Consider the following 23,694-nt stretch of genomic DNA (forward strand, 5'->3'; position numbering starts at 1 on the left):
CTGCATGTTAAACTCGCATGGATCAGCGTTTGTGCGCCAACATTTTTTTAACTTGTTACAGTCCAGCCGATGTACATTTAAACGATGACAATGCATTTGCAGTTTATATGACGGCTTGGTAACATTGAGAGCTAGTGCAACGCTAAGCTCATGTAACAAATTTATATTGAAGATAACCCTGCGCTATTTGAGTGACAACGGCTGGAAGCCCGCACGATCCGCTGCACCTTGTTCCCCATTCCCCCTCCACTGGCAAACCGCCTCGGAATGCCACAATTGTCTGCCGACCGCTTGCCTCCGTCCCCTCCGCCTGATGACACCCACCCTCCTGACCACTGCCGGCGTGGCGTGTTTCTCAATTATCGCTTCCCTCCATGCGGGTGTTTTTAACCTCTAGTGGCACGTGGAGCCGCTTCTGTTCTGAAATGGTACCCATTCAATTCGTCCCCTCTTCGGGTTCCGCCCACCTGTCTACCACTTTGTCACCCACCCAGTGGGGCGCCGGACACGGCAAGCTGGTGCTTACGCGCAGAATGTAAACATCGTTGGATACAAACATAGATGACGCCATTGCACTGGCCACCCTCAGAAACCCCCTATAGTATATTTTCACCGTCCTCGTAAACGTACCTTGACATTTTTCTCGGGCCCGCCAGGATGGTGTCTGGTCACACGCCGGCCGGATTCACTAAGCTAGGTCTTACAAGCATGTGTGTGTGTGTGTGTGTGTGTGTGTGTGTGTGTGTGTGTGTGTGTGTGTGTGTGTGTGTGTGGTGTGTGTGTGTGTGTGTGTGTGTGTTTGGGTGCGTGTGTGTGTGTGTGTGTGTGTGTGTGTGTGTGTGTGCGTGTGTGCGTGTGTGCGTGTGTGCGTGTGCGCATGAGTATCAAACAGTGCGAGAATGTTGACACGCATTGGGCCCCCATCGAGCTAACCTTTCTGCCAACAGGTTCCCAGTACCCAGGGTGGCCAGGCGTCTTGGTCGAGGAACCTGTCGATCGCCCCTTCCGGAGATGAGTACGACGAAAAGGATGATCCGCAGCTGGTAGAGAATAATATGGTATCGGAAGTTGATGCACAGGTGAGCGAGACCTACGGCTGACGGAAATGCTGTAAGACGGTATAAATTCACATCTTACACCTTTGCTCCCAACCGTTCAAACTACAACACAGGCTCATGTTGCGGGACAGTGACGACAAACATGGACACAAATCCATGAATCGGACCATAAAATGAGTGAAAGAGACCAAGTGGAGACCAAAGAGACCAAAAAAGTCCAAGCGGACACAACGCAGCGAACACCGCGCACCTCATCGTGCAGCTCCTCATCTCAAATGCGTCCCCTCATTTCAGGTGATCTACGCCCTGTTCGATGAGTACAGTGGGCAGCTCGAGGTGCTGGGGAAGGTAATCGCCGCGCCATACATCAAGGACCATGTCGATGAGACGGAGACGCTGCGTCAAAGGTAATGTGAAGCCGCTGGCATAGACGGAGTTCACCGATCTAAGCTGGGCTATGCCTAAATGCGGCATAGCTTGCTCATAGCATACGTCAAACGGGATCTTAAAGCATTGAACTTTCGACATCTCAGCACCATATCTTTACCAAAGCCACCTGCAGGACTCATCCCTTTTTTATGAAAGATTGTATCCGAACCTTTTGAATGGATGGATTTCTGGGATCAGAGCTCACGCTTAACAGTGCTTTTTGTGTGAGCTACCCCCTACCCCACCACCCCATCGCGCAATTCCATGTCAACGGCAGAATTTGGTGGCGAAGGCTTAACAAACCGCAGCGGTCGGCACGGTCCGTCCTGCCCTCTGACGTCATCTGAGTATTATCGTGGTCGCTGCACCCGCCGCAGGCCATGCCTGTCAAGGGCGAATAGCGAGCGTCTGCAGCGACTCGAACCCACCCCGCCACGGGTGGGTGAATCGGAAGGCAGGCGCTCTAATGAACCGAGCCATCGGGTTGGACTCCACCATGGGGACCAACGCATTGCTTTCTGCATCATTCCGGTCGTAGAGGAAGACATTGTCGAACTGAGTGTGTATACCTGATGCGGATGAACGGCGCGTTCAGCCGCATGGTCCCATTGAACCTGGTGGGATAGTTGAGCTCATTGGACAGCGGAGCACGTTGTCGAATATCTGAGAACAGTGCCGTTCCAACTGGTCAGCTGAGCGTGCGGCCAGCAGGGCTCGCACCTCGGGGCCACTGCATGACGCTGCTCGTAACCGATCACCCTGCATCCGGCCAGATTTCGGAGGCAGGAGGACGAGCCCCTCAAAATACGCGGCACACATGGCGAGAACATGGTGCCAGCCAGCCCTCATCTGATGAAAATACAGGCCGATAGGGCCTACCTCAGCAAGGTCAGCTGAAGCCAGCACTGGTGAACAATTATGTCTGTCATAAGTTGTTCATTGATCGAGCAGACGGCCGATGAAATGGCGATGCCCATCTCTCCGAACGCAGCGGGGACGCTGAAACACGACCAGAGCGCAGGCAACTAACTACTGTAAATAACGATGTCATAAATGTCTTAAACCGTATGGGACGATACCAAAGTGCATTTAAAACGTTGGTAGCATTGTACGTCTTAACGCGTCATGTTTCCGAAGATTTCACGGGCATTTGGGTAACGTCACGTACTTTGCTGCGCTTATGACGTCACACCACCGCCGCACGCCTGACGCCAACAGCCACAGTGCAGAGGTGCACGCAGCACACCTAGTGTCACGTGACCGCCGAGCCCCCGTGTCGTGCCCGCAGGCGATCGAGCGCGTGATGAAGGCGTTGCGCCGAGAGAGCTCGCACCTGCCCCTCCTGGAGACGGTGGAGGCCGAGGGCGCCCGCAGACAGGAGTTCGTCGTCATCGAGGTCAGGGGGAGGGCTGCAGGGGAGATGATGCAGTATTGACCGTAGTGATGCGCGAAAGTTTACCAGCTTCAAGTATGTGCCCGCGAAAGGGCAGGGTGCTGGTATGGAATGCAAAGATTGGGTAGATTATTAGGGTCGTTAAACCGAAATGTAATTTCGGCACTGACTTGGGTAAAGAGACTAAGGTTTCCGAAATTTTAAGGTCATTTTCTGTTGAGGCACGGAGGCGTTGAGGTTACACTCCTTCTTAAATTTATTCCTTGTGTGATGAATATCAACATAGAAATCTAGCCAGCATAACATCCTGTCAAATCCTCCCCAAATTAATGCGGCAATACGCATAACCTAGATTCCGTCGTGCAGAACAGCATGCTTACGTTGGCGTTGGTCACCCTCAGGAAGATGCCATCGCGAACTCCAAGAGCATTACCGCGCTGCAGGAAGAGATAAGAGAGTTGAAAGTATCCATGACAAAGGAGATAACGGATCGCGACAACCGAATATATGAGCTGCGGGTGAGTGTAGGGCAGTGCTCGCGGAAAACGCTGTCGGCCAACAGTAAAGGATGAGCTCGACGTTCAAAACGGTCACATGCTGAGCAACAAACTATGGGAACATTTCTAGCACCATCATCCCGCTCTAATCGCAATTATTTCTTACTCCATGATCCAGCCGTGTTGTTTACGATCGTCAAAGTTTTCTAATGCGGCGTGTTTCTTGGCAGCCCGCGCCACAGGGCATCCCGCAGGACGTCAGCCCCTGTCACTCCAGTGACCACTCGCGGGACCGATTCGCGCCCCTGGGACGCCAGAGGGCAGCCCGCAGGATATCAGCCCCCGTGTCACCCCAGTGACCCCTCGTGAGACCGATATCGCCTCCCAGGACGAGCTGCAGGAGGTGCTCGCCCGCACCGGCATGGAGGTGCGCTACACGGCGGCATCGTCGCGGGCGCGGCTCGCCTCGAACGAGGGTCAGACAGAGCAGAAGCGCTTGCTGAAACGCAACCAGGCTGAAGGCGCGCGCGTGGAGTGCGACTACGAGACGAGGGTCAACACCGAAATTGAGAGCCACCTGCGGGACGCCCTGGATGTGAGGAGGGGCCGGGCAACCGCCAGATGGTGGGTGGGGGTGGGGCACACCAGGTGGTGACTGTTGCAAGATTTGCCAGGTAGTTACTGGGCGCGGGAGCAGTCAGGTAGTGGGTGAGGGTGGGAGACACCAGGTGGTGGCTGTGGCACGGATGGTGGTGGGTGAGGGTAGAAGCCACCACGTGGTGACCGTAGCACGGACTTGCCAGGTATTTGCTGGGAGTGAGACCAGTCAGGTGGTGGGTGACTGTCGTTTGGGGGTTGCAGGATTGGCGGCTGAAAGGATGTAAAGCTACCAGGAGGTAAATCATCGCATACCGACAAGGGAAACGGGCGGGCACCACAGTCGCGGCATCATGGATAATCGGAATGGACGAGGCAAAAGCGTGCAGTTGGACGCACAACATATACTTCTGGAAGTACGAGAGGATCCGGGAGGCGTCAGATTGCTAACCGGCACTAAGATAATAGTATTGTGATGGGGCATCGCGTGAATAACGTTTGGTAACTTGCGACCCAGGAGCTGGACGATATGCTCGACAAGAGGCTGACCAAGTTTGACGTCGATACCGACACCAAGGAACGCGAGCTCAGCAGCCTCAAATATCAAAAACAGGTGAGCTGCCTGCAACCAAAGGGAATGTTTCACGTTTGTAGATATTGAAAGACTTCTCCAGATAACACAATTTCTTTGTTCACTAAATAAGCTCATCGATGCGGCATTGTTGCATTACGTTAGCGTACTTTTCACAACATTGATTGAGAGCCAGATGACGGCCGATGTCTGGAAATCTTGTTCACGAACGCTAGATATGAACTTCTCGGCCATCACGTTTTGCTTGGCCTTGATGGCCGTACGGCTTATGAAATGGCAGGATTTGAATGCAGCCATGAATGCACAGGTGACCTTAAAATGCTCATCCTGTAATGGTGTGCCGCAAATGCCGCAACCTGACTGTCACGTTTCCTGCGGTGGTGCGGCCAGCAAAACTTCCAGGCGCTGTGTGACGTGAAGGAGAAATACGCAAACTATACGCGAGTTATAGCTGAGGACGACGAGGAGCTGCGGCTGGAGGAGGAGCGGATCAAGGAAGAGGAGCGTAGGGAGGCCGCAGCCATCGTCATCCAATCCTACTGGAAGGGTTATAAGGAGCGAAAAAAGCTAAAAAAGAAGCTCAGGAAGTTGAGACGGGCAGCAAAGAAGGCCAAAAAGGCTGGAAAAGGTGCGGCAGCGAGCCCAAAACCCAAAAACAAAAACAAGAAGAAAAAGTAATCGGTCATGGTTTGCTTGTAGTATATTCTCGAGGACATGAGATGTTCATGCACTCCTTTTTGCGTGACAGTTGCATAAGCCCACAATAAATAATATCGCGTACACCTCGTTTGCACACTCATACATCCCGCAGCGCGTAACAGCCAGTGAACTGGCATACCATACGGCAGGCACTGTCACTGCACATCAGCCAAGGCGAGGCCTTCGTCCACGCGACGTCCTCTCGCTACACGCTGTCTCGCCGCGCGGTCGGCGCTGCCGGCTCACCCCGCCGGTCGGCCGCAGGGTCAGGAGGCGCCCAGCCGGTCGGCGGAGAGCGCCGCCCGCTCGGGGTCCATCTTGTGCAGCATGAAGTGCCCCTGGACGGCGGCGGCGCTGAGCGGCCGGCCCAGCTGGCCGGCGGCTGCCACGAATCGCTCCGCGGGCGCCGTCTCGCCCGGGTAGAAGCGCAGGAAGAGCCGGCGCAGCTGGTGGGGCGTCACGTGACCCACGTGCTCCTTGACGTCGACGCGGCCGGGCCGGATCAGGGCCGGGTCCAGTCTGCGGACGGGAAGGGGAGATGGGAGAGCGGGAGGGTCGAGCATGAGGTCGGCGAACAGGGGCAGAAAGCTATCTCGGTGCGGTCACGTAGTAAGCAGCGCGGAATGGATCATTTCCTGCGTGAGACAAATGCTTATCTCCCCAAGAGAGATAAAAGATGATATTTTGAAAAGACATTTGAAGCCAATTGACACTTTCTTAAAGCCTAAACGCACAACACACAATAATATAAATATAAATACGCACGCACGCACGCACGCACACACAAAAACACTCACGTACACATACACGCACACGCACACGCAGACGCACACGCAGATGCATACGCACGCACGCACGCACGCACGCACGCACGCACGCACGCACGCACGCACGCACGCACGCACACCACACACACACACACACACACACACACACACACACACACACACACACACACACACACACACACACACACACACACACACAGCACTATCAAGAACAAAGATTCATCACCAGCTCACCTGTCCAGGTAATTGGTGGTCATGAACACGATCCTGGCCTCTGTTGAAGCCACGCCGTCCAGGCAGTTCAGCAGGCCGCTGAACGTGACCCGCGACAGGCCCTCGTAAGCCGCGCGGGTCTGAAGCGAACACCCCACTGAGTTAGCTGGCGGAGCTCACAGCTCACGCAGCATATTTTCCCGTCAAGGGCATGCCGCTCACTGAGCCATATTAGTGCTAACATTTGCCATTGCCCATATCCTGCTCAGTTGTGGGCGAATACTGCAGACAAAGACCCCGTTCTAAGCCTCGGGGCATTAACGCTAAATGCAAGCCTATCTCCAGGACAACTTGGTGCGGTTGACGATCAGATCCGGTTTGCTGTCCATGCCGCCAGGTGGGTCCGTGTCCGACACTCTTTGCTCTGCCCGCCCTTAACCAGCAGCCCATCTTAACAGCCACGCGTGCGGTGTCCTGTCCGTTGTTCCTTCGCCCTCTCTGATTGCCCGCGTCGGGGCCGTCCCTCGCCACCCGCCGGAGCCGCTCAAACGGCCGGCTCTACCGTCCCGCGCCAGCACGCCGTGCGCCGGCGTCTCACCTGCGCCGTGTCCTCGCGGCTGACGAACGCCGCGTCTACGTCCTCCAGCAGCACGATGCTCTCGGTCGGTGCCACGGCCAGCAGGTGGTGCAGCCGGTCGTCGCTGAGGCCGCGCTCCGACAGGTTCAGGACGCAGATGCTGAAGCCGAGCTCGCCGGCCAGCGCCGTGATGAAGGACGACTTGCCGCAGCCGGGCGGGCCGTGCAACAGGTAGCCGCGCCGGTACGGGATGCCTAATAGGGGAAGTCAGCCTCGGGTCACGGGTGTCCGATGAAGGGATGCGAGTGCCTGGCCGCCTGGCCGACGTTACAGGGAACATGGGGTCAGCCCAGCACAATGGCTGGTGTTGGATACAGCTCAGCACAAAGACGCAAGGAAGATCTAGCATACATATGATGGCTACATTTCTTGTGACTGATCGAGGAAAGCATTGGGTAAATGCAAAACGATCACCTAGACATCCTGAGCATCGACGCGTCTTTAACGCTGCAACAGACGGAGCCAGAGTGGATTCTGAACCCACCTATTTTCTGGTAGCAGGCCAGGCCGACTAGCGTGCCCACCTCAGTACTGGTACCAAGACAGGCTGACTTTTACACTCACCTCTTTCCTGGTACTAGGCTGGGGTGGCAGTAATACCCACTTTTGCTTTTGCACCAAACTGCACTTGTGTTCTACACAATACGCACCTCTGTCCTGGTACCAAGCCGGATTATGTCGAAACTCGTTCACGTCGGCCAAGATTCGCTCGGCGACGTTTTCATCGAGCACGACCGAGTCGATAGGCCGCCGTCGCCGCGGGTGCCCGAACTGGCGCCACTCGGAGCCTGCTGCCGTGTACATCAGTGTCTTGCCCTGGTTCTCACGCAGAGCCATCTGACGTGCTGCAGGTGACAGGTGAGGTATCATTCATTTCATGGGAGCTTGCTGCTTTCATGGTCTGCAGAGGGTCTCCAGACCCTAGCTAAGGAAGCCTTGGCCAATTCGAATGATGGTTTTCAACATAATGTGTGCTTTGTTGAAGGCAATACTTGGGCCTAGAAATGATTAATGCAAGTTAACAGGTTACACAACAGTGGATACCTAAAGGAAATGGCACATTTATCAATGCACTTATATAACTGAGATATTGAGGTTATGTAGAAATAACCAATATCTTGGCTGCAATGCATCACACTAATCTATTTGTTAAATGCTGTTAACACCTTAGTTGGTGAACAGGGGTTACCTTCTTCAAGCATATCAAAGTAGATCTGCTTGTTTCGTCCCAGTGCAGTTAATGTGACTGTTTCCCATGGAACACCCATGTGCAGATCTAAGGTGTGCTGCTCCCTGTTCCGCTCAACACGAATCCATGTGCTGTTGTACCTGAGGTGAGTTTCAAATGCAACTGTTAGAACATCATATACATCCATTGGAAATGCTTTTATACAAATATTTGATCAATCATATCAGTTGTCTCTACTAAAATAGTCACAAATATGACATTTACCTAAGGGTTATATGGTCAAAATAAAGCAAAAAATATTATATGGTCAATATAGAGCCAAAATGCATCTAAATGTAAAGCTAGTATTAAATGGCAGCTTATGCAGGCCTTATGCACAGCTTGCTCCAACACTGGTCAGCAGGAGGTCCACTCACTATATAGGAAACCAATGCAACATTAGTGCAGTGTGCTTAGGTTGCTGTCTTATGCACAGAACTCAGGGCAGGTGAAATTGAGTTAAAATTTTTAACTAGCTCCAAGCAGTAGATGTCTAGCAAGCATTTGATACATTTGCCTAAAACTACCTTCATGTCTTAATAACAAAAGGTTCGGATCAAATATTTAAAAAACTGAAATAAAATAAGCTGCTGAAACATGGGCTCTCTACATGGTGAAATTGGTGCTAAACATGCACTGAAGTCTGACTCAGATTTACAGTACACATGTGCTCAATTTTTTGCTGCAATAGGGCTGCTGAGCAGAATAGGATAATATGTGCTCTTTGCAATCTAGTTACAGCATAACCCAACAAATTTGAAGGTCATGAAACAAAGCCACTCACCGAAGGAAGTGAACACCAACACTTGGAATAAAATCATAGTTAGTAGTAACTTTACCACTATCATGTTGCTTGTAGGTTGTTTCAACACTTAGATGCTGTGTTTGCTTGGCTGCTTTATTTGTCATCCACTGAAGGAGCCACTGATAGCTTTTATCCCTGCATGGAACCTCCAGAGTCATCATGTAGTGTCTTCTAAACAAGATCATACCGACTTGGGAGCCCTTCCTCAAAAGTGCTGCTCCTGCGCCCACACCAAATAGGCCGAATCCCGCCCCGAAGTATGGGTTGTCGGACAGTGATGATATGAGGGAGGGGAATGGCATGTTTACTCAAAAATTGAGCAGTTTACACCCAGGAAAGTTTTTACTTTCAACAGGCCTTGGCAAAGATTCTTATATTGATGTAAGAAATGAAGTGGCTCACAGAGAACGCCCCAAAAAGAACAACCAAAATAACATCGCCTTGTTACTCGTCGCCCCAACGCTGTGTTGTGACTACTATAGTATGTATTACTAGCGCCATGACTGAGGACGTCGGCGAATGACCAACAGCTGATTATAAGCCTGTTCGTTGAAATGATCGCGTGTACGTGGAAAAAAGATTTAAACCATGCATTTTATGATTTATAAACTATAAAAGCTCCATCAACGTTGCATTTTTTTTAGCACAGTATAGTTTTCTCCCTTTCAATAAATTCGAAAAACCCATATACTTCAGAAATGACTGGAGTCATCATGTTCGAAGACAGCCTGCATTTACCCAAAAACTATATTTAATTAAAAAGATAGACAAACCAAATGAACCATTTTTGAAGGTGACAACTAAGTAAACACGAGCCAGTATAACATTTTTTTAATTTTTCAGGTGTTTTGTTTTGTTCGTTTTATGATCATCAAACAAGAGCGTTGATTAATTGTGACCAAATTATCGTGCCAAATACAGCGCGAATGCTTCACACCTGCACATCTGGAGGCTGCGCGTGTTGAGCGCTGTGTTGTCAATGCCTTTTCCTGGATCGGTGGTTGTGTCGTGGGGCGACGTGTCGTAATAAGTGGTATCAGGGAAGATTGCTGTTGATTTTTTATCTGCGAGTCGGGACACATTTGAAGATCATTTGGTTGCTGTACAGTCTTGTTAAAATCACTTTAATTTAAAATGGAAAATCCTGCGTCGCCTGGAATGGACAAGCCAGTGACAGCGCCGTCGCAGTCTGCTCCCAGACTGGGAGTGATTGTTGCCATTGTTGCCGTGATTCTCAGCACAAGTAAGATGTTGAATCCTCATCTTGTCATATAGGCAGCAACATAATGTTCCTGTGGTCATGGCATGTGTTCGCAAATGTGTCACATTTATTATATGCATGCTAAATATGTTTCATGTTTGGCAAGTATTCAGCTGTCCATCCCCCATTACTCGGTTGTTAAGTGTGTGTGCCTTCCAATCCACCTGTGGTGAGATGGGTTTGAGCAGCTTAAGTTGCTTTGATTTTCCCCTGACAGGTATGATAGGGCCAGCAGTAGTAGATTGGTGACATGAGCAGGCAGGATGGACTGTGTTAAACATTGTGCCATTCGACTTTTGCCTTCAAGTTTGATGATGGGCATATGATGGATGATGGGATGATGATGGGACAGGCATTATAGAGGTGCACAATCTGATAGTAGCAGTCAGGGTGCACACAATGAGCACTGCTTGGAATGAATGTTGATCCCAGAAATTCATTCATTCTAAATACTCAGAATGAAGCTTTTGTAAAATAGTCATTATCTTTTCTAGCAGGAACACCACCAGGGGTACCTGGCATTGTGCTACCCACCTGATGTTAAGTGGTCTTTTGCAAGTGACTTTTTATTATGTTTTCAAGCTACCATCCATTAAGCATGCTAATTCACATAGAACATTGCATAAAAATAGCCAGCTATGAGTTGACAGAGTTGTGCCTTGATGAAGCTGCAATGATGTGCAGGATTTCAAATTGAGGTAACAATATTTTAAAGTATCACATATTGCTGGTGGATGCTGTCATAAAATGCAGAGCTATAGGCCTGATAATTTTCATGGTCAAATGGTTTTGGTTTAGATAATCTGTGTTTGTGTTCCACTCTGAAAAGCATGATCACACACTTATTGATCCATCCTTTTGGGTGGTAAGTGATTGATGGGTTTGATTGGTTTCCATTGGTGAGTTTGGTCAGTGCATTTTTTGCCTTCACTGTGCTGTTGCTGTAGCATCTTCATCTTCTTTTAATGCTGATGCATAGCAGCAATCTTTAATCTTTGCTGTTAATTTATCCTACCTCCTTAAGGTCATCAAATGGTGTGAGAATTAAGATAATGATACAATATTGCAGCAAAAGCCTATCTGAACAAGCAGAACAATGTATGCAGTACAAGCTTTCCAGTATTGTGTCTGACACTGCAAAAAATATGCCATATTACTATATGACACTAAATGACATAACCATATATTGCTGCCTTCATGTTTTCTAAATGAACTACATCACTTGAAGTTGAGACACCATGCAGCAATCATCTTTCATATGTTCTACCATAACTAAAGGCCAATTTTTTTATGACATGAGCAAACTGACAAGGCTGGTTACAGAGGTTAACCAATCAGTATGCTGATTGTGATATCTTTCACATCTCTGTGTAGTCATATCTTTTGGTGATTTTAGAAATAATTGGTTGTGTGTTGAATGAACCTGGTAACATGCTTTACAGGCATGTGATAGTAACTCACTTATCTGCACTTTCAGTTCTTCTGTTCCTGCTGCTCAAACGTCGAGTTCGGCAGACAGCCATCTTGTTCATTGGTCTCTGTGACAGTGGCAAGACTCTGCTTCTCTCACATATTGGGCAGAACATGTACAAAGGCACACATACATCCATCGAGCCCAATGAAGCATCATATTCTCCTGATGGCAAGGTATGCAAATATGTTGTTCAAACTTTGATTGAGCTTTGATCTTTCTTGCCAAAAGATCTTTGGCATCAATATTTCTGTTAGTGTGGTCAGAGCTGGCAGTTTTCCAGCACCTGCCATTTAATGAAAGGGAGCAGCCCTTCCTCTGCTAAGTTTCACAATGGAAAGGCAAAGAACTTGCTGGGAAATGATATTGTTGAGCGACGCTTTTGTTTCGTACGTTTAGAGTCGCGCTGTTCAGAAAGATATTGGTTCATCACTAATCGCGGTTACCAGCGTGTCGCCGACACGGCAGTCGGCGGCCAGGCCTGTCCGCGTCCGGCGAGTCCTCCACTGGCCGGGCGGACCAGCCGATGTCCGTCGCCCATTCTCTGGCCGTTCGCCGCGCTGGTGCAGCCCGTCTCTGATGCCGGCAGCGCCGACTGGAGCTCGTGGACGTGCCGGGCCACGAGCGGCTGCGGCAGACCGCGCTCGACCGGTATAAGGGCGCGGCGCGCGGCCTCCTGTTCGTCGTCGACAGCACCACCGTGCAGAAGCAGCTGAAGGACGTTGCCGAGTACCTGTACACGGTGCTGACGGACCCGGTGATTGCCGCCCTGCAGCCGCCACTGCTGGTGCTCTGCAACAAGCAGGACCAGGCCATGGCCAAGGGCGCCGGTCTGATCCGCACACAGCTGGAGCGCGAAATGTGAGTACGGCCACGCGCCCCGGAAGTCAAGCATAGATAAGTGGTTTAAGCACTGTCCTGAGTAGTAAGAAGTTGCCAATAACGATTTTCCGTGGGGAACTGAAGTTTTTAGGAGCTAGTTAATTCAGATAGATTTTTGTTCCCATACCGCAAAGGATATTTGAAAGGTTTCACTTGGCAGGAATCGTCATCCTTGCTTGGCTGTGACGCCATGTGATACAGCGCCACTTGGTCCTAGAGCAAACAGTCGCCAAAAACCCAATTTTTTTTTGGGGGGGGGAGTGGTACAGGGTGAAACACAAACTTGTGTTGTTGATTGGAGTTTTAGGGCGTGCCGACTACTGTGGTCATTTTGCTACTGTGGTCATTTTGCGGCAGGAACACAAACTTATACCGCATAGATAAAAGCAAGAGCCGTTTTAGCACACGCGACGAACCAAGGGCAGTGCTCGCACGTTGTGCAATAAAAAGATATCGTGTCGCGATTGCCCCTCCCTCTCACTGAGCCATGACCTTCATCTCCCACCTGATCGGCGGTGCTTTCACGCGGGCAATAGTCCTGAGGGAGACACGGTGTGCATCGATGGTGGAGTATTCTCGTCCCATGCGCATGCGAACAGGCCTCGCCTTCTGAATCGCTTCGATTTCATGAAACTATGCGCGGCGCCTCCGTTCTGGAAGACGCTGATCTGTTTGATGCGAGTGAGCCGCTGTGAACGTCATGACTGTGCTGACCATTGCCCGTGGCTAACCGGCCCATGGCCCGGTGTGTGGCAGCAACACGCTGCGCTGGACCAAGGCGTCCAGCCTGCAGGGCACCGACGAAGGAACGGCGTCGACGGCGGCGCTGGGCCGCGACGGCCAGGAGTTCGAGTTCGGCCACCTGCGCCAGCCGGTCGAGTTCGTCGAGGGCTCGTGCGGCGCCAGCGAGGACGACGAGCCGAGCCTGGAGCCCGTCCGGGCCTGGCTGAACATGCTGGCCTGAGCGGCCGCCTCCGCCGCCCCGACCGGCTCGCCGGGTCGCGGCGTTGTGTGACACGAGCGCTCGCGGAGAAGTGCGCGGAGAGATTCGTCTGTGGTTTGGAGGTGGTGAGGTCGGAGCACTGAAGAGGCGCCGGGCTGCGGGTGATGCTGCTAACACGGCGCCATACAGGATGATAGCTGTGGACCTTGCTCTGTGCGACGCTTTCCATGCTGCGGTCGTTTGTGCTTCTCATGGGTGGTTGGTTGTTTTGGGTGGGAATGAATTGGTGTTGCTTTGTGCCTGTCTCTTTTCTCTTTACGGTGACCAGATTTCACACCATCAACGTCTTCCTCCAAGTGCGTTTTGATCTTTGGAATGCTATGCATATTTCCAAACAGGCCTCTCACTGGCAGCCCGGTCCTGGTCACAAGTCCGATTTGGTGACGTACTGATCTGTGAATGAGATTCACCTGACCATCGCCATTACATATTTCTTCGTGTATCAGTTTGCGGGATTTTCTCCCCTTTTATCAGTCATTTGTAGCCATTTTGTTGAGTCACGTCCTAAATAATTTTGGGGCTCACATTGAGAATACAAGTTGGAAGATTACGACGTCGCCGGGTATCGCGGTTTCGGCACCTAGTACCTTCAAACAGACAAAGCAGCGACATGTATATGGCCAGAATTCGCTGGTTAGGGTTAATTACGACAGCAAACGATGACGTGCGTGTTTCTACGTAATGTTAAACGTGAACACCTACATTACCACGTGGCGCAGTTGAAGCCCGTACCGGAATGCAGTATTGTTGATCCCTTACATTTTCATCAGCTGCGTGCGAGTTTGGTTTCATTCGAACGCGTTGGGTTTTCCGGGGCCGTGACAAGCAAGCTGGATGACATTGATCTCGCGCGATTTCGTAAGGGAGTTGGCTCGGTGGTTTCGAAATAAACTGCATTTTCGACGTGTCCTATTTTGCCATGAAGCGATGCGCGACCAGGGGCCAGTCTCGACATATTCGTGCTTTATTTCAACTGGGAATATCACCGTCACATGAGACTGAAAATTCCACCGCAGAAACAGCAACATGTTGCTGAACCGAGTTCCTTCATGTACAAGGGCAGCAAAGCGATAGCGCTCTGCAATCCGCAGTCAATTTTTGAAGATCGCTGGATGGTGAAATTGATTTTTCAGCATATGTGGGCACCATACGTATTCAAAGTAAACAAAATGGCAGTGTAATAGCGCTATCGATGGTCAGTATCACAGATATTCGAGGATGGTAGAGGCATCCTGCCACGCCACAACTTCGGCTTGGATTTCCTCTTTCTTTTTCCGTTGAATCTTCTTAATCTCTTCCTCTAGTCTGAAACCAGACCTGGGGAAGATTGCGTCGTTCTTGCCCAGCTTGAAGCACGGACAGAGGTCATTCAGCCCGTCCCCCACATAAACCACACGCCCATATTTCTTCCTGCCCGTCCCTGCCATGCGATCCACGTGCATCTTGAGCGCGTCGCCCTTGCAGAGATTCTTCTCGCAGATGTCACACGCCGTCTGCTCGGTAAACGGCGTCACCACCAGGCGTCCATCCTCGTCGAAGTTGGCAGGATTAGTGAAGATGTGCGCGATCCGATCAAACACTCCATGCATCTCCAGGATGTGCTGGATAAACACAGCGTTGGAATCCGAGATAATGATGATATCATAGTTTTCTGGAACATTATACAATAATGTGTCCATACCTGGTGCCAGCTTCATGGAGGCCAAACAGTCAAGGATCTGTTTTGGTGTGCACCCTTGTTGGTGTAAGTAGTCAAAGACATCCTGCATCAGGTGAGTCCAAAGTTTTTCACCATGTGCACTGCTGATTGAGTCTGGAATTTTCCCATTTTCTCCTAGCTTCCATACAAAGGTATCTGTATTTTTATCAACCACTGTGTGGTCAAAGTCCAGTACAAGCAGGCGGGCATCTGGTGACTTGTTGGGTGCAGCCTTCTTGTGCTTGCTGCCTCCTGCTTTTAATTTTTTCATTCAGGCACCTGTGTGAGCACAGAACTATTAGCATAGTTGGGTGAAAGCAAGCAGCCACATGTGTTCAAATCACATATGTGGTATGAACATGATAAAATTATATTGATATAATGTAGCTGAAGGGAAAGGACCTTTTATCTCAAACATGGTTTGATTATGATCACCAAAATGCTGGAATAACCAGCTCACATAGTTCTAAATTTTAGCACATGGCTGTCAGCAGCACTTGAACAAATTAAAAGGATAATGTTTAAATGGTTGGCAGAATAATCCTGGGGTGTAGTTTCTCATTTAGTTAAGGGCTTTCAGTGCCTTCCCCCTAACTAAATAAGAATCCCCTCTCCACTTGAGTGGAAAGTGAACCAATGGTGGAAAAACTGACTTGTTGGTGTCTTGAGGGTATGTTGCATACATTTTTCAACAATTAGCCCCAGTCCCTTCTTCCAATTCATTTTGTGGACCTTTGCCCTAGAGTCAACACAAACTTATCTTGTTTATTTTCTCACAGATTTGATCCAGGCTTTGGGAGGATAAAACCTGTATACACATTATGGTTACTTCTAGGAACCTATCATGACTGTCCTATATGGAGCTGCCCGGAAAGAATTCCATTAGGAAACATTCAAAGGCATTACCTTTCAGGTCAGCAACTACGCCTGCTGACGTAATTCTGATCGAACAGCACGGGAAAGAATTTGAACAGTTTAAATACTAGACAGAACACGTTCACATGTCGCCCGTTAATCGCATCCTAGCAGCTCTGCTGCTGCCCGAGACTCCACTGCATAGCTCGGCCAACCACACAAGCTCTCCTGAGCCACCGCCCACCTATTTGCTTTCGTGGTTTTGTGTCGTGCCACTGCTCGTCATTTTAGCGCTAGAAATGACTTTTAAAGGAGGTCTTTCTCAAGAAGAATTGATTCCGAATAGTGTCAAATGTATCAAGTCTAAAAATTCCTGTGTAGCATGGTATATGCTCAAATATTTATGCATAGTTTTTAATTTTTTTGTTGAGGTGATAAAGAAAGGATTCAAATGGATTTTTCAGCCTAAAAGTGATGTTATGTAATGCAAGCGCAAACACAACTTGGCCTTGCGTAACAGCTACCCTGTCACAGTTTTCGGTCGCGCCGTGTGGTGTGGGAGCTCGGAGTTTAGCGGCGTGAGGGGTGGTGCGAAGTTTGCACGTCCAATCCTTCTGTCTTTGGGCTATGAGTGTAGTAGCGGCAAAATCTGCTGTTCTTGCTGGCAGCTGTGGGCTAACATGCGGCAAAGCCTTGGTGAGTTATTGTAGTCTGAATTCGTGGAATCAGGTCAGCTTGTTAATTGTGGCGTATATGAACCAATGCTCTGGAATTGTTCAGTGACGTCCTGCAGGGCATTAGACAGTTAGGGATATCCCATGCACGCTGTCAATGTCACTTTCATATTTTACAGACTGGCTCGTCAGTAGGTGTGGCAACATCCAGTTACTACTACATATCATGTCAGGACAATTATGCAGGCACTGAGATTGTATCATGAATAAGAAAATAGTTGTTCATTAGGGTGTTTTAATTTGAAGGTTTTTTACCTGTCATATGAAATGTGACAGGTAATGCACACACTACCAGGATTGTTAGCTGACTCTTGTTTGAGTATGGCCAGCAGTTATGTAACAGACCTGCACTCTAGTTGGACCAGAGTTTTGGTGGTGGCTATGATAGTCCCATTGTCTGCAACATATGCAAGCATTTCAGATGAAGTTGTCCTGTGTATCACTTGTTTTTTCATGCATCCAACATGCAGTACAGTTTTGTGCACCAAGATAGCAAATGGTAACTCGGGAGGCAAACTGATGATCTGAGAGGCAAGACTGCCAAACAATACCTAGGAAGCCCATAAAGCCTCATGGCTGAAAGGTCTCCCATGGCTTGGTATTGGTGATATCCCCAGCTGGAGTCTGGGAGGTAACTTACCATGTTGGGATGTCATTCTTATTTGCTATGGAGGAAGACAGGACATTTTCTGAGAGGTTTTGTTTCCTGCAGCTGGCTGGCTTTTGTTTCATGTCTTTTCAAACAGATGGTTTTGATTTTAGCCCTAGTTTGGTGTTTAAAGCTTGCTCAAAACAGTTTTTGGGTAATATATGCTTTCAGCCCAATGTCAACTCATACTGTTGGTTTCTGCTTTGTAAAAGCAATTGTTCCATTGCAGTTCCAACCATAGTTCACATCATCAATTTTGCCCATTGTTTCAACCCACTATACCACAATTTTATTTATGTTACCAAGTGTTGTACCTGGCACCACATCAACTCAATCCATGTTATTTTGGTGACCACTCTAAACTTCTCTCTCCAACCATACTGCTATATTACATGCACAACATCATTCTCTGTACATAGCATTTCCCAGCATGGCAACAAAGCTCATAACCATTGAGTTAGTGGGGCTTGGTAGGAGGACAAGTGTTCTAGAGTGCCCCAAGCCATCAGTTGTAGGTAAGGTGGGGCACAAACCCTCTAGCCTCTTTGCAGCAGCTCAAAGAGGAGTATAGGGAGGACAAGGGACATATATACACAGCAATGACCTTGTCATTTGGGAGCTAGGAGTTCACTGGCCCCTCATCTGCACCCCCTGCCTAACCTCGGCTCAGCCCCACCAAGGGTTGCTGCTGATTGGGCAGAGGTCAAGGCCACATGACTGAGACTGGCCCCCAGCGTGACAGTCTGGGTACTGCCATGATGAGTGCCGAGATGTGGGATGCATGGCACTGGCACATCCCTCACAACAGTACACATGGGCACTGCATTGCAGTCTGGTATAACACATGCATACCTGTCTCTGAGCCAAAAACTGACCAGCTATTTTTGTGACCCATTTAGAACTTAGAGACCCAAGTACAAAAGGACTGGCTGTTCTTAGGACCAATTTAGAACTAATGCATAATATATAATAGATAATATATTAGAGCCAATAGAAACCTAAACACAAGAAGACATCAGGCCAACAAAAAGCCACAAGAGCCCATTAAGGTTGGCCTATGTCAGGTGCTGCACATCATTAGCACTAATCCTACCACCTGACCTGCCTGAATTTAACTATAAATGTGACTGTTAGACTGATAGAGCCTGGCTAAACAATTTCAAATGTTGTCAGGGAAGGAATTTGTGTAACTTTGTTTGGCAGTCTATTCCAATGATTTGCTTCTCAGACTAAATGCTGTCTGCCTCTTCATAGTGTGACAGCTATAGTTTATTTGGGAAGTAGTACACAGTTGAAGCAGACACTTGTTATGCAACACATTCAGAGGACTCATAAGCTGGCAGCTACACATACACAATAGTACTTTTGGGAGCCAGCACAAGGGCATGCAGCATGCAGCAACAAGAGTGACCATGGCCACATGCAGTAAGGCACCACCATGCAAGCCAATACAGCATGCAGCACCAATGACATGCTCACAATCACCAAGGCCTGCACATGCAAGACATCAGAATAGTTCAACTCCTGCCTTTTGCCTTTTGCTTATTGAAACTGGTTTCCTCTAAGTCTTGGCCTAATTTCCAGCACTCCTTGTAGACCTACCTTGTCTATCCCTTTTATGGTCATGAATACCTCTATCAGATCTCCTCTAAGTCTACAAGACTTCAGTGAATACAAATTCAAGGCTGTATGCCTATTCTTGTATTTTAATAGGTAAGGTAAGTTTGCCAATTGTATTCATCATCCTAGTTGCTTCTTGCTTTACTCCCTCCAGCTTTCCTATATCAAGCATATTAGTCAGCCTATTTATATCATCTGACAAGAGCTGGAAAATTAACTGGAATGTTGTGTTCATGCTTATGTATGAACAAGAAGAGTAGTCAGAGAAGTATTCCATTAAAGATGCTAACACATTTTCTCAACTACAGGGCAAATTTTGATCTCATACAACTGTTGTTGGCATAAAAGTGCTATCATTATTTCAAAACAGGTTTGTGTACTAGATTCACCTTTGGTTTTGCATCAGGATTTCAACCCAGTCAGTTCAGCTTTGTCTTTAGGCTATCTGAAAATAAAGCTGCTGACTTTGTCTTGGCTTCATGTGTTTAAACTTTGAAACCATCAGCCCCAGTTTCAGTCTGACATTCACACTTCCACAGTGTACTGAGCCATCAGCTGAGCCGTATTTCAGTTCGGCAGCTCCGAACCGGAAATCACCAGCTTCAGCTCTCCATGCGATCACCACGTGAGTAACAGCTCCTGTGTCGCCAGGTGCGCGGCGCCCAGACGAGCGGCAGCCGCCAGCCCGGCGTCCCAGCGGCGTGTCAAACAGTTTCGCCATCTACCGCTGGAACCCAGACAAGCCGGCGATAAGCCGCACATGCAGGTCAGCGGGTGAACACCATGTGCGCCGGTACAGACCTGTCTTAAGCCACACGTGCAGGTCAGGCGGGTGAACACTATGTGCGCGATACAGACGTGTCTAAGCCGCACATGCAGGTCAGGTGGGTGAACATCATCTGCGTGGTACAGACGTGTCTAAGCCACACGTGCAGGTCAGGCGGCGGTGAACACCGTGTGCGCGGTACAGACGTGTCTAAGCCACACGTGCAGGTCAGGCGGGTGAACACCGTGTGCGCGGTACAGACGTGTCTAAGCAGCACGTGCAGGTCAGGCGGGCGAACACCGTGTGCATGGTACAAACGTGTCTAAGCTGCGAATGCAGGTCAGGCGGGTGAACACCGTCTGCGGGGTTCAGACGTGGCGAGGCAGCCGGTGTCCCATCGCCACTCGCGGTGGAGGTCAACAGCCGTCAAATGCCTTGCTTGTGGTGGCAAAATTCCGGCTTGTTGCTCTCACTAGCGCATGCGCGTAACGTTCTTTTCAATATGACGGAAGCAGGAGTGATCACCATCTGTGATAGTCTGGTGGCGCTCCGGTCGCGCGGCCTCTGGCTTCCTTTCGGCCTGCTGATGGGCAGCCTCCTCCCTGACAGACGTACGACGTGGACCTGAACTCGTGCGGCCCCATGCTGCTGGACGCGCTCATCAAGATCAAGAACGAGATGGACCCGACGCTGACTTTCCGCCGCTCTTGTCGCGAGGGAATCTGCGGCTCCTGCGCCATGAACATCGGCGGCGTCAACACGCTGGCCTGTATCAGGTGAGTGCACGCACACCCCGCCATACCGCGTGTACCGATTCAGCTTGGGCCTGGTGAATGCGCACGGGTCATCATGATAGGCCTATAATCATAGGTTAGGCCATGAATAGCGCGGCCAGTGTTGGCTTGATGCCGTGATAACCGATTTTCCCGGAGGAATCGTTCATTGTACGACAAGCCAGCCGGTTTAGTCATCCGGATTAGGTCACCAGGGGTGTATGGTTTGGTTTGGTGATAGTGGAAGCACGTTTGACATGTGGAACAGATGTTCATCGCGTCTCCTAGAAATGCTCCGAGGATACGTGCCCTGATTCTGTCACTAAAACTGCGCGCTATATGCGTTGAATTCCTGCTGCCTCTTCGCAGCAAAATCGACACGAACTTGAGCAAGCCGACCAAGATCTACCCGCTGCCGCACATGTACGTCATCAAGGACCTGGTGCCCGACATGAACAACTTTTACGAGCAGTACCGTAACATCCAGCCGTGGCTGCAGCGTGAGGACGTCAAGGGTCGGCAGACAGAGTTCCTGCAGAGCGTCGACGACCGCAAGAAGCTGGTATGTCGCGTTGGGCTGGGCCGGGTGGGGCTGTGTGCTAGTGGAAGGGGAGGACAGCCCCTCAAGCCAGGATTGAGACGATAGTGCCGACAGTGTTACGTAACGCTTCAGAATTGTATTTCCTCAGAGCTTCAGGCTGAGCAGTTACGACAGAGCGTGGTTCACAGGTAGTGTTCATGCTCTAGCATCGCGATTGTCCCAGCACGCCTATCGCAGTTTTACGTGGGCAAGACGTGTGTGGCGCGCTGCAAATGCACGCCTCGACAGCGTGCAAAGTCGCCAGATGCGCCGGTGGCGCGTGTGTGGCAGTCCACGCAGGCGGCTGCGGCCCGTCCCGAGACTGAACCTCCGTGACTGAGCGCGTCCGCCCTCCCAGGACGGCTTGTACGAGTGTATCCTGTGCGCCTGCTGCAGCACCTCGTGCCCGTCCTACTGGTGGAACGGCGACAAGTACCTGGGCCCGGCGGTTCTCATGCAGGTCAGCTGACGCCCACGCACCCGCTCTGTGCCTTGCGCGTCACTGGCCGAGGTTATCGTGGTCACGTCTGTAGTCCTGCATCGCTACGCTCGGGTTCATTGGCCTGGTCGTGGGGAAGCCAGCGGTGTGCTTTAGCTTGCTGTTGACTTCCGGATTCGGGCCCGTTGGAATAACGATTGCAATAAGAAGCGATTGCGCCAGGTATGCTTTTAGATCTTGGGTAATGACGTGATGAGATCTTGCGGAGGCTGGTCAATGGGCTTAATTTTATCATGTGGCAGACGTGAACTCAGAGGAATACTCTGTGCCGAAATGAGTTTACTATCGCGCCGCCCATCTTTTCTCGTGCTAGGCTCGCGGTCCATAAACTGTTACAGCTTCCTGCAAATTGTTACAGCATTGGTCATAGAGGGATGCATTGACGCTTCCCTTCGAAGAGACGCGGCAGCCTGGGGCAGCGAGCTGTTCTTATTGTGAGGCTGTGCGTACTGACCTGGCCGGCACGATTTCGTGCTGTCTGCATGATTCCCGAACCGAGCCAGGCCGGTCGCCGAGTCCATCTGCGGACTCTGAGCGCATCTGCACCCCGACCCTCGCCAGTCGGGGTGGTGCGCCTGCCACACAATGAACTGCGCCGGTCACGTCCCGCCGGCCGCACCTCAGCCGGTCCTCGCCGTGGCCTGACGGGCTCCGTGCGCGCGCCGACAGGCCTACCGCTGGATCATCGACTCGCGCGACACGGCTACCGAGGAGCGGCTGGGCCGGATCCGCGATCCGTACTCGGTGTTCAAGTGCCACACCATCATGAACTGCACCAAGACCTGCCCCAAGGTAAGTGGTGTGTCGCGGCCACGGCCACCCGCTCTCCCGCCGAAAAACCTCGGCGCCATCCTCACTTGGCGGAACGAGGCGGTTAGAGCACGTTCCATTGAAATTGGCAGTTAAAAGGATGATTCCGATTGGTTTGTAGAATGATCGCTGCGCAGCTGCGCAGCTAGCTAATACATCGTAGTTTGGCTTGCTCGCTGGCCAATACACAAGCGTTGCCTGTGACACCAGCCACATCTTGTGCGGCGATCCTGGCGTCGGACGTCAGTACGCCGTACCTGCAGCGCTGTCGTGCTGTTTGGCGGGCGCCGCCGCACGGCTGATCGGTCTTCCGCGGCGGCAGGGCTTGAACCCAGGCAAGGCCATCGCTGAGATCAAGAAGCTGCTGTCGGGCATCGCCAAGAAGGGGGAGCCCGGCATGGCGACGACGGGCGTCTAGTGGCGTCGCCAGCGTCCCGTAGTGGTGCCGCGTCTGCAGGAGTCTGGGTTCCGCGGCCCGGCCCGACCCGGCTGCCGGCCAACCGGCGCAGTCCTGGCGTGTGCAGAGTGCGTGGTGCGGACAATAGGAGATACGGTGTCGGTGTGATATTTTGATTTAAATGGACGTTTGCGAACGTGCGAGGTGCCGCTCTGGCCCTAGCGGAGATTTGTCCAGTCCCGCTGCCTGTTCACGTTGTATTGTATATATGCATTGTATGTGACAATGTGACGCGTCTGGATACAGCGAATACCCAGAAAAACATCGGGGAACTACCTCTCAGATCGGCCAACAACGTTCCCCAAATAAACCGCAGCCCTACATACTAATGTGCTTTAATCGCGGAGAACATGAGCCAAATAACGACAAGTGGACGCCAAAAATAACAAGCCGCGCCAGTACGGGAAATAAATATACAGCTCTCGTATAATATATAGCTGGATACAACACGTTACTATCACGGCCTCCGTGGCGGCCTCGTCGCTACGCGGCGCATGGCACAGTGCCAACGTCAGCCGCGTCACAGCGCGGCACACGGCGCAGTGCCATCGTCGGCCGCCGCGCCAAATCTGGCCCATGCCAAGGCCACGTCTACGCCGCACGCGACGCACAGCCTCCAATGAAACAGCGAGCGGCGCCAGGGCGGGGCGCGGCGCCAGCTGGGTGGCGGGCCCGCTGTCGCGCGCAGATCACTGGAAC

The 23,694-nt window shown here is 50.8% G+C and overlaps 4 protein-coding genes and 1 pseudogene across 4 annotated transcripts; 3 read left to right on the forward strand and 2 right to left on the reverse strand.

The window, feature by feature from the left end:
• Positions 1–5,394, forward strand: part of LOC119097251 (dynein regulatory complex protein 9-like) — a 32,554-nt pseudogene extending 27,160 nt beyond the window's left edge.
• Positions 5,395–5,531: 137 nt separating this feature from the next.
• Positions 5,532–9,385, reverse strand: LOC119097252 (mitochondrial chaperone BCS1). The gene is made up of 6 exons (XM_037220301.1): positions 8,916–9,385; positions 8,093–8,232; positions 7,554–7,748; positions 6,865–7,097; positions 6,288–6,406; positions 5,532–5,784 (listed from the first exon to the last, which is right to left on the reverse strand). The coding sequence occupies exons 1-6, from the start codon at positions 9,236–9,238 to the stop codon at positions 5,532–5,534; spliced, it is 1,263 nt and encodes a 420-aa protein (XP_037076196.1). The 5' UTR covers positions 9,239–9,385.
• Positions 9,386–9,884: 499 nt separating this feature from the next.
• LOC119096227 (signal recognition particle receptor subunit beta) lies at positions 9,885–14,459 on the forward strand. Its single transcript, XM_037219030.1, has 4 exons — positions 9,885–10,179; positions 11,675–11,844; positions 12,258–12,529; positions 13,307–14,459. The coding sequence occupies exons 1-4, from the start codon at positions 10,071–10,073 to the stop codon at positions 13,512–13,514; spliced, it is 759 nt and encodes a 252-aa protein (XP_037074925.1). The 5' UTR covers positions 9,885–10,070; the 3' UTR covers positions 13,515–14,459.
• A 130-nt stretch (positions 14,460–14,589) lies between these two features.
• LOC119096226 (pyridoxal phosphate phosphatase PHOSPHO2-like) lies at positions 14,590–16,214 on the reverse strand. The gene is made up of 2 exons (XM_037219029.1): positions 16,159–16,214; positions 14,590–15,531 (listed from the first exon to the last, which is right to left on the reverse strand). Exon 2 carries the CDS (start codon positions 15,521–15,523, stop codon positions 14,756–14,758), a length of 768 nt encoding a protein of 255 aa, XP_037074924.1. The 5' UTR covers positions 15,524–15,531; positions 16,159–16,214; the 3' UTR covers positions 14,590–14,755.
• A 3,621-nt stretch (positions 16,215–19,835) lies between these two features.
• On the forward strand, positions 19,836–23,320 carry SdhB (Succinate dehydrogenase, subunit B (iron-sulfur)). The gene is made up of 6 exons (XM_037219031.1): positions 19,836–19,876; positions 20,486–20,652; positions 21,019–21,211; positions 21,588–21,689; positions 22,398–22,520; positions 22,861–23,320. The coding sequence occupies exons 1-6, from the start codon at positions 19,871–19,873 to the stop codon at positions 22,954–22,956; spliced, it is 687 nt and encodes a 228-aa protein (XP_037074926.1). The 5' UTR covers positions 19,836–19,870; the 3' UTR covers positions 22,957–23,320.
• The last annotated feature ends 374 nt before the right edge of the window (positions 23,321–23,694 follow it).

Source organism: Pollicipes pollicipes, unplaced genomic scaffold, assembly GCF_011947565.3.
Source record: "Pollicipes pollicipes isolate AB1234 unplaced genomic scaffold, Ppol_2.1 Scaffold_4295;HRSCAF=5057_pilon_pilon_pilon, whole genome shotgun sequence".
Taxonomy (NCBI): Eukaryota; Metazoa; Arthropoda; class Thecostraca; order Pollicipedomorpha; family Pollicipedidae; genus Pollicipes; species Pollicipes pollicipes.

What these genes read in the sequence shown, in the direction of transcription:
- LOC119096226 (XM_037219029.1), bottom strand. Translation starts at nt 15,523, where the DNA reads ATGAAAAAATTAAAAGCAGGAGGCAGCAAGCACAAGAAGGCTGCACCC.
- LOC119096227 (XM_037219030.1), top strand. Translation starts at nt 10,071, where the DNA reads ATGGAAAATCCTGCGTCGCCTGGAATGGACAAGCCAGTGACAGCGCCG. An exon ending in TGCCGTGATTCTCAGCACAA is followed by an intron (nt 10,180 to 11,674) that starts GTAAGATGTTGA and finishes CTGCACTTTCAG; the next exon opens with TTCTTCTGTTCCTGCTGCTC. An exon ending in CATATTCTCCTGATGGCAAG is followed by an intron (nt 11,845 to 12,257) that starts GTATGCAAATAT and finishes TGATGCCGGCAG; the next exon opens with CGCCGACTGGAGCTCGTGGA.
- LOC119097252 (XM_037220301.1), bottom strand. Translation starts at nt 9,238, where the DNA reads ATGCCATTCCCCTCCCTCATATCATCACTGTCCGACAACCCATACTTC. An exon ending in GTTGGTGTTCACTTCCTTCG is followed by an intron (nt 8,233 to 8,915) that starts GTGAGTGGCTTT and finishes AACTCACCTCAG; the next exon opens with GTACAACAGCACATGGATTC. An exon ending in ACCACCAATTACCTGGACAG is followed by an intron (nt 5,785 to 6,287) that starts GTGAGCTGGTGA and finishes TCCCGTCCGCAG; the next exon opens with ACTGGACCCGGCCCTGATCC.
- SdhB (XM_037219031.1), top strand. An exon ending in AACACGCTGGCCTGTATCAG is followed by an intron (nt 20,653 to 21,018) that starts GTGAGTGCACGC and finishes GCCTCTTCGCAG; the next exon opens with CAAAATCGACACGAACTTGA. An exon ending in TCGACGACCGCAAGAAGCTG is followed by an intron (nt 21,212 to 21,587) that starts GTATGTCGCGTT and finishes CCGCCCTCCCAG; the next exon opens with GACGGCTTGTACGAGTGTAT.